We start from the raw sequence: 9,629 nt of genomic DNA, 5'->3' as shown, positions 1-9,629 counted from the left end.
ACATCACCACGCAGCACAGGATCGCCCCGGCGAGGGACACCCACTTGTTGAAGTACTTGAAGCTGGGACGCCACCCTGACAAAATGAGCGACACCTTTAGTGGAAATGACATCTTAGAAAACTCGATCTCAGTGTCAGATCTTCTGTTTCTACAATTGTATCCTTTGTGTTACTATCTTTCATTTTAAGTGTTTTTTATTTATTTAATGTAAGATCGCAAGTTGTCCGTCCCTTCGGTTAGTAAGTAACTCAATAAAAATGGCCACATTGACCTATAAATGATGTACTTATTTGGCTCCTCTTCATGGTTCAGGAGCAGCTCCGGCTGCAGGAAGAGGACCCAGAACACCCGAATGCTGAAACCGACCTCTCAGTAATCAACAACAATGGCGGCAGTCCAATAGAAAGGGGAGGGACTGAATCATTTACCCCTTTCCCATCCACACTAATGACTCCGCCATTATTCCCAGAGCCTTTCTGAGTAACAGGTTGTTGGAGTTCATGACGTGAAGGTTAGGCTGACCTGAAGAGGTGGTGCACACGACACGGTGGAACAAGTCTGTTATTGCCTGTTAATCTCGACATGTCGGCTGCGAGTGAACGGAAAGGGGATATTAGAGGAATGTCTCTACTTTAACTAGCAAACAGACGCCGTGTTTTGCACCTGGAGAGTTGGCCAAGGAGGCGTGGAAGACGGAGAAGTTGATCAGAGCGTACGAGGCCAGGAAGAAGTTGGAGATGATCGGAGCGATGATGTTCAGCTCGGCTGGAGAGAGAGAGAGAGAGAGGGGCGTTCAGGAAGCTCCGCCCACGCGGCGGCGGTTCAAAGAGTCACGACTGAGCGGCGGCGCGTACCGATGAGGATGAAGGCCAGGCCGATGCAGAAGGTCAGGACGTAGCCCCGGAGAGGCTCGTTGTTCTTCCCGTAACCCTTTGCAAACACGCCCAGGCCGGGGTAGATGTTGTCCTTACAGAGAGCCTGCGAGCACAGCAGACGTCACTCATCCAGTCACTGATTCAACATCATGAAGCGAAGAATGAATTCCTGGTTTCATCTCCTGTGACGAGTGCAAAGGGTCTTTAATGGTTTCATTTTTTACCAAAGGTGCAAAGTGTCGTCATCTATCCTAATTTATGTGACATTTATCAAACAAGCACACGGCCGAAATGAGCCGCAAACTCTCCTCAGTTCCCTTTCAGCCCTTTGACCTTCAGCCAGCCAGTATTTAATGATACCGCTGGTGTTCAATTCATGTTAATGTCGGTTTATCTCCATATATCAAAGAAGATTTCTTTTCCAACCTGGAAGACTTTGGGCGCGCTGACCAGCGAGGCCAGAGCCGACGACAGCGTGGCGGAGAAGATCCCCGCGGAGATCAGGGGCCCGAAACCCGACACCAGACCCAACACCTGGACACACACACACACACACATGCACATACATACACACATACATGCACACACACACACACACACACATGCACACACACATGCACACACACACACACATGCACATACATACACACATACATGCACACACACACACACACACACACACACATACATGCACACACACACACACACACACACACACATACATGCACACATACATGCACACACACACACATGCACACGCACGCACACACATACATGCACACACACACACACACACATACATGCACACATACATGCACACACACACACATGCACACGCACGCACATACATGCACACACACACACACACATACATGCACACATACATGCACACACACACACACACACACACACACACACACACATACACGCACACATACATGCACACACACACACACACACACACACACACATACATGCACACATACATGCACACACACACACACACATGCACACGCACGCACACACATACATGCACACACACACACACACACACACACACACACACACACATACATGCACACATACATGCACACACACACACACACATGCACATACATACACACATACATGCACACATACACACACACACACACATGCACACGCACGCACACACATACATGCACACACACACACACACACATACATGCACACATACATGCACACACACACACACACATGCACATACATACACACATACATGCACACACACACACACACATACATGCACACACACACACACACACATGCACATACATACACACACACATACATGCACGCACACATACATGCACGCACACACACACACACACACACACACACACATCCATGCACACACACATACATGCACATGCACACACACACACACGCACACACACACATACATGCACACACACACACACACACATACATGCACATGCACACACGCACACACAGGTCAAAGTTGAATTATTTAACTTCACTAACAGCGCTCGTATTTGCTTAAACACCAACAACAATCTTACAAAACCTCACAAAGTTGTTCTGTGACGTAGAAAATAGGTGAACTAATTATTAACCTTTTATTTTGAAAGGACACCAAAAGTATGTAACAAGCGTGGACGTTTACATGAGTCATAAAGCCTAATAATAGTGTATATTTTCTTAGAACTTTTACATTCGGTCAAAACATGTCAGAATATTAGTTATATCATGTGAATATATATATATATATATATAAATAAAACACCAGTACCACATAATTTATATCATAACATAATGTTGACAAACATGAAGTGCGTGCATGACTGAAGCCCTACCAACGTCATGTGACGTCTGTCAGCACGTGAGAGGAAGAGAAACACACACATGTTACATGTGTTCTGCTCTTTAGTAAAAACTCAACAAAGAACTTAAATCATGAGAAAAGAGCGAGTGCTTCTGTCTGTGACAGCAGACAACGTCAGCAATATCAGTGTCACTGTGTGTGTGAGAACGTGTGTGTGTGTGTGAGAGAGAGAGTGTGTAGGTGGATGTATTCAATGCTCTCATTCAGCTCTGGCTCCAACCAGCAAGAACCTTGTGACACAAAACAAAAGACACTATTATCACTGCTGCACTTTGTCTCTGAACAGCACACACACACACACACACACACACACGCACGCACGCACACGCACGACATGTCGTTTAGCTGACGCTTTTATCCAAAGCGACTCACATTGCATTTATAACCCAATTAGCAATCAGGGGTCAGGTGTCTTGCTCAGGGACACGGGGAAGCCGGGGCTCGGACCTTCAACCTTGTGGTTCCTAGCGCACCTTCTCTACCCCTCCGCCACGTCGACCCCACACACACACACACACGCACCCACGCGCAGTGCGGGCATCGTGACAACATGCAGAGGAAGGAGCCGCAGAAACGCTGCAGGTCTCGTGAGTGAAAACCAGGAAGGTTCTTCCATGAGGCACAACCACCACCATCACGTGACACACATGGACATGGATATTTACTGGACTGCGAGCAGGAACTTCCTCTGTTATGTCCAAAGTACATAAAGCATAGACATGCTAGGTTAGCTTGAGCTACGTTAGCCTCTCTGCTCCACCTGCTCCATCGGCCGCTCACCTGGAAGTCGTTGATCAGCCCGTACTGGCAGCCGCCCTCCTTGCAGATGGAGAAGTCGTAGCCCAGCGTGCAGGCGGCGTCGGTGCAGTTCACCGTGTCGCTCACCGTGTCGTTGTGGTCGCCAGTGGCGTCCCGGACGATGCAGGAGCCTGAGGGGGGGGGCAACCATTTAGAACCATACACAGCTGATCTGTTTCATTTTGTTCATTCAGTTTGACATACTGGACCTCGTGTACATCTCATTGTGTTCACCAGATATTTGTGTTCATCATTTGAAGAAGAGCTACAAAGATCTAATAATGAAAGGAAGGCCGACAGAAGTGAATGTGTGATGGTAATAGAAGTGTACCTGCGGAGATGGTGATGGCCACGTAGGTGATTCCTGTGATGAGGATAGCCAGCAGCGTACCTTTAGGGATCGCTGACTGAGGATCCTAACGAAAGCCAGGAGACGCAAGTTCACTGAAACAAGCCGCGAGCCTCCAGCGGAACGACTTGGTAACAGACAAAAGGTCAAGCTGAATCTGAAGGATGCAGCTCCGTCGCGTCCCACTGACAGACTACTCAAGGTCGGATTGATCGGGATACAGGAAACGGACTTTCCACTACAGAAGTCTCACAAAATCTGTTTCTGAACTAAATTGTGGCGATAAATTGCTAATTGAGTTGCTGAATCTTCCCTTGTGAAGCTCACCGTGAGGTCTCCGGAGATGTTGGCCCCGGCGAGGATCCCCGTGGCCGCGGGAAAGAAAATGGCAAACATGGAGAAGAAGGTCTCCTCGTCCCTGAAGTCTGGACCAAGGTTCTCCAAAAAGATGGCGGCTACAGGAGGAGAGAACCAATTCAAGATCTCAATTCAAAGTCAAAGCCAACCGGCTTGGATAAAACCTCTGGAGGGAAGACCGACATTGGTAGCCGAAGAAGCCTTTGGGCTCTTTGCTCTCGGTGGAGATGAAGCTTCCTATGAAGTAGTTGGCGATGGCCGCCAGCAGGATCACCAGAAGGACAATCTGAGCCTAGTGGGACGGAGATGTGGAGGAAGGCTTTAGTCAAATGATGCCATTACAAGCAGGGACATCAGCGGATGTGTTTGATTTACTTTAGCATGATTGATTAGGGTCCTGATTGGGAATGTTTGGCGTGTTGGTTTAGCTTGTTAGCATGCTAACATTAAGGAATTAGCTAAACAAGCCACTAAACATACAGCTGGGGCTGACAAGCAAGGTCGTTCTTTCTGCACGTCATAAACTAGAATATGAAGAGCATCGTAGGTGGTTTGCTGCGGGTCTACCTTGGCTTCCCACTCCATCCCGGCCACAGAGATTCCCAGCAGCAGGATGACGGTCAGCGTCCCAACGATGCGAATGTCGTTCAGCTCGTCGGTCATCAGAGCGTCGACGTCCTGCGGACACACAAACCACAGCGCGGACCAGATCAGAGTCAGAATCGGCCCCCGACAGACGGGACGGAGCGTCGGCACCAAAAGTCTTTCTCACGCTGAGCATCTCCACGACCGTCTCCGCGAAGCCCACGACGTACATGGCCACGGCCACGGCGTTGGCGAAGGCGAAGATGAGGCCAATGGAGCCTCCGAACTCCGGCCCCAGGCTTCTGGAGATCAGGTAGTAGGCTCCGCCTTCACAGCGGGGATATCGGTGGTCAGCGGGACTGCTGACCAAGCCTGTGTGTCTAATGGTCTAAACGTGTGAGCTGGGTCACGATAGACATCTGAAGGTGTGATATCGCCTGAAAGTCGATCAAGTCGGTCAAAACATATCTTGTTCCTCCGAGTTGTTTCAGCTGCTAAAGTCTACGTTCCCAGACATCAGTTCTGAAGTTTCTCTCTCTGACTTTGACAAAGATGTTTCCGATCATAGCTTACATAAGTCACATGGTCAAACACAGGAGTCTCACCCAGGAGACCTCTGTTGTCCCGACTGAAGCCCAAAGCAAATGCTGACTTATGATGTACATCTGTAACCTAAAGAACTTTGGTTATTTTAGGCTAAACAAGGATGTTGTGTTGATTCGAACCAAGTAGTTTGATACCTAAACGCAACTTATAACTAACCACGTTAGCAAATGCCCTTTCAAAATAAAAGCTTGTTTGCGATGGCGGTCTCACCTCCCCGTACGAAGCCGTTGGTCGCTATGGCGGAGGTGGACAGACCCGTGATGGTGGTGACCACGGTGGCCATCAGGATGATGGCGATGGTCAGTCCTGCGATGGGGAACAAAAACAAATCAAAAACCAAACAGAAGACATCGAGCCACGTGGGAACTTTCATTTGTGTCCTCTTAAGGTATTTATACTCCTTAGTAGATCGCTTGGTGGTTTTGGTCTCTTTATGGGTAGAAATATTGAGGGGCTTTAACCATGTAGGTACTTTAGGTACAAAATAATATAGTAGAGGAATAAAAGCTCTAAGAGGAGATTTCTAAAGTGATGGTGTCCTATTTGCACCCACCGATTCCAGCCTGTCCAACGATCCAGGACATTCTGATGAAGAGCATCACGCCCCAGATGTTCAGCATGCAGCGGATCTGCAACAAACAGACACACACACACACACACACACACACACACACACACACATTAACCCCGTGTGTCCCTCAATATGATCAATAACTAAATGCTCTTGAACACTCACCAAGACTCCTTTGACCCAGCCGAACTTGATGGTTCCTCCCTTCGCCTCCTTGGCCCTCAGCGCCGCCGCCGCCTCCTCCGCCACCGAGGGCTCCTCTCCATTGGCCAGACCGTCCTCAAACGGATCCTGTCAGCCAATCAGAGTCCAGCGGGGAAACAAGGGGCAAGAAAAAGATGGGGAGAAAATTCACTGAAAGCTGAAACCATTTATTCATCCGTTAATCCTTTTTTTAAGGGACTTTTCTTCTTCTTTGAGGTTTTTGCTTTTTATCGTTATCACTTTATTGTCTTTGTCTGGGATGTTTCTGATGGGACGACATTCCTGGAAAACGTTTTATTCGACCGCATTTGTGATTTCCTGTTTGTTCTGAAGAATAAAAGGGGTTGATTTTATTTCATTATTATCAGTCACATGTTCGGCTTTGGCTGCTGAATTATGAATTAAATACATACATTTAAAGTGAAACCTTGTTTCCAGGTCAGGCTGATGATTCATGAGTTTACTTTGGATCAGTTTGGGTGTTTATACTGTTCACTGTTTCTTCTCTGCTGGTTTCTTCTCATTGTTCTCCTCAAATAGAAAATCTAATTCAGCACTTGAACCTCACTTCAAATCCACAGGTGAGTCGTGACGCACCATCACCGGCCTACTTAGTACCTGCACTGCATCAATAACCCACGTTAGCGCTTCCTCAGACCCAAGCACAGATCACACACACACTCATGTCACATGTACACTCTGTGTTCACTCTGTGCTATTTGGAATAACCGAGTCCTGCTGTGACGACGTACAAAGCCGCCTGTGTCACGGCTACCTATCTGAGGAGTGGGAGCGTGACGAGGGTGATGAGAGGCAGCATTGTGTGTGTGTGTGTGTGTGTGTGTGTGCGTGCGTTGGGGTCATGCCTCCAGTGATGTCACTGAGCCCACTCACAGTCTCTGAGGTGGAAGTGGTTTTGTTTCTAATTACCCGGCATTCTTTAAAATCAATTAACTTGAAGCCAGTTTAGTTAGACGTGCTTATTATTATAATCTTACATCTGTTTTTTCAATTATAGGAATATTAATTCTAAGAATATATCTTACTATAAAGAGTAAGATGTTAGACCCTCACGAATAAAACTAACTTCATGTTGAATACAGAACTTTTACTGGCAAAGACGAGTTTTCTGAAATATTATTCTAAAACACTTATTATCTTATGATCAAAATGTTCCATTTTAGAAATTAAATGTGACAATTGGATAAATTCACGTTTAATTGTCTTGTTCGATATTGTTGACACATTAGAGTCAAAGATTTTTTACAGATTTTGTTCTTTTCATCATTCTATGATTCAGAAAAACTACGAATTACTATTCCTTCCGTGTTTTAATGAATACATCAGGAGTGAACAAACTAGAGGAGTATCAGAGTGGGACAAATAACTCATATTGGAACACGAACAATGAATTTTTACTTTATCGAGTTCGTCGTGCAGCTCCGACAGCGACGGTCGGGTGAGCTTCTCCCCGAGGGTCGCGGCGGTGTGCCGGTAGAAGTCGATGTTGGGCACGGCGTCGATGGTGTTGTGTCCGAACGTGCGCATGTAGTAGGTGTTGGAGTGGCTGTCGGAGACGTGCGTGTGACCCGTGCCCGTCGAGTGCAGGCTGACCGAGTCGCTCCTCGCCGCGTCCGGGTCGTAGGAGACGTCCGGCGGGAGGCCGATGTCCATCGCGCTGCCCAGCGCTCCGGCATCCAGGAAGCCCACCACGCGGGACCGGCCTCTGGCCTCCTCGGGCGGCTTGCATCCGTCGGCGGAGGACGCTTCCGTCACCACGTCCACCTGGAAGCGGCTCTGCGGGGAGCCGCCGCTCTTCAGGGACGGTTTCTGTCCCGACATGGCCGCGAACCACGGGGAGAGTCACCGGGAGACTAACGGTTACCGAGAAACAAACACCTGCTCCGCGGACAGCAGCGCCGCAGCATTTAGTGCCAAGGAGACCCGACGAGGAAAGAGGTCACCAGACCTGAAGCATCTAGGACCAAGCAACGGGATGAAGAAGAGGCCACCGGGCAGGAGTCCAAATGAAACATTCAGGTACGTGAATTATACTCAAAACTCAATTTAGTCAGGACGCACGGCCAACCATCTGTGCGTAATGTGCGTAAAGGACACTGAGTCTCTGACTCTCATTCACTGTGCCCCCCCCCCCCCCCCCCCTCCTCCCCTCCTCCCCCGACCCCTTCTTCTATGTGTCCATCTCTCCATCCATCCACGAGTTGGCGAGCGGGTCGTCCCCTCAGATGTTGACTCAAACGGTGTATTGTCATCTCTCCTCTCGCTCTCTCCCCCTTCCTCTGGACTCTCGAGACATCCCAGCATGCCGGCAACACTGCGGGAGTGGAGGAGGAGGAGGAGGAGGAGGAGGAGGAGGAGGAGGAGGGAGAATACATGATGGATCGGTGTCCGTTACGCACCAAACTTTGGCACGCGTCCTGGCGCATCGAGAGAGGGAGAGACGCAGAGGGCCCTCGTTCAGATGGGAGAGAGACAGATCATTTACCTTGCAACGTTCAGATGACGTCAAGCTGAAAGGGCTCATACCGTCCACCTACTGCGCATGCTCGGACTGATGGGAACCACAAAATACCTTTTCAAAAGGCTGCAGGAATTGCAACCGAGAGTACATAAAACCATAAGAAATATAGACATTAAACCACTTAACGTGTGTGTGTGTGTGTGTGTGTGTGTGTGTGTGTGTGTGTGTGTGTGTGTGTGTGTGTGTGTGTGAGAGAGTGGTTGCATCATGAAACAAAGACATTTGTCATCACTGCTGGTGACGCACAGAGACACTCACACAGAGGCTCGCAGAGAGGCGAAGTGCGCGCGCGTGTGTGTGTGTGCGTCTGCGTGTGTGTGCGTGTGTGCGTGTGTGTGCGTGTGTGTGCGTGTGCGTGTGTGTGTGTCCAACATCGTTTGCAAAGGAAACAACAGTTGCTTTCTCTGACAAATTGCTTGATGCTGAAGCCAAACACTGAAGAATAAATACGAGTTGTTTGTAAGTTTGTTTTGGTTGAATTGTGAAATGAATACAACGACAACAAAAGTTTTTCATGCAGATTGAACATTTGATTTAATGTTTTTGACCCCTAAAACGCCCCCCCCCCCAAAAAAAATTTCTTTCTAAAGGTGCTGTTGACATGAACGATGCTGAGAACATCTGGCAAACCGCTGCATGTCGTGTTCTTGGTAAAGTTCAGTTGGTTTATTTGTTGCTTAATAAACTTCTGGATGTTCCACGTTTCACTGCTTCAATTGATCAAATGTCTGATGATGAACGATGGATATATAATGATTCTCACATACACACTCACACACATATATGGTCATCTACACGCATATGATACATGAGCTTCTATCTACATACTCTGAAAGAGTTGCGATCATTATTCTCA

General features: G+C 48.1%; 1 protein-coding gene across 1 annotated transcript in view; it reads right to left on the bottom strand.

Annotated features, from left to right (window-relative positions):
• The window catches only part of LOC120830145 (solute carrier family 12 member 2-like), a 13,710-nt gene extending 5,489 nt beyond the window's left edge, over positions 1 to 8,221 (bottom strand). Inside the window, exons 1-14 of the mRNA XM_040194636.2 lie at positions 7,651 to 8,221; positions 6,193 to 6,318; positions 6,010 to 6,085; positions 5,667 to 5,762; positions 5,038 to 5,177; positions 4,833 to 4,943; positions 4,449 to 4,557; positions 4,236 to 4,363; positions 3,891 to 3,975; positions 3,542 to 3,690; positions 1,303 to 1,410; positions 856 to 979; positions 665 to 766; positions 1 to 75 (exon numbers count right to left, since the gene is read on the bottom strand). The exon at positions 1 to 75 is cut by the window's left edge and continues 81 nt beyond it. Coding sequence (XP_040050570.2) covers positions 1 to 75; positions 665 to 766; positions 856 to 979; positions 1,303 to 1,410; positions 3,542 to 3,690; positions 3,891 to 3,975; positions 4,236 to 4,363; positions 4,449 to 4,557; positions 4,833 to 4,943; positions 5,038 to 5,177; positions 5,667 to 5,762; positions 6,010 to 6,085; positions 6,193 to 6,318; positions 7,651 to 8,073 — 1,852 coding nt within the window. The 5' untranslated portion in view covers positions 8,074 to 8,221. The remainder of the gene's footprint in view (positions 76 to 664; positions 767 to 855; positions 980 to 1,302; positions 1,411 to 3,541; positions 3,691 to 3,890; positions 3,976 to 4,235; positions 4,364 to 4,448; positions 4,558 to 4,832; positions 4,944 to 5,037; positions 5,178 to 5,666; positions 5,763 to 6,009; positions 6,086 to 6,192; positions 6,319 to 7,650) is intronic.
• Positions 8,222 to 9,629: the final 1,408 nt, after the last annotated feature.

This window comes from Gasterosteus aculeatus, chromosome 13, assembly GCF_964276395.1.
Source record: "Gasterosteus aculeatus chromosome 13, fGasAcu3.hap1.1, whole genome shotgun sequence".
Taxonomy (NCBI): domain Eukaryota; kingdom Metazoa; phylum Chordata; class Actinopteri; order Perciformes; family Gasterosteidae; genus Gasterosteus; species Gasterosteus aculeatus.
Note: the sequence above shows the minus strand (reverse complement) of the source record. Positions and strands in the feature narration are given on the sequence as shown.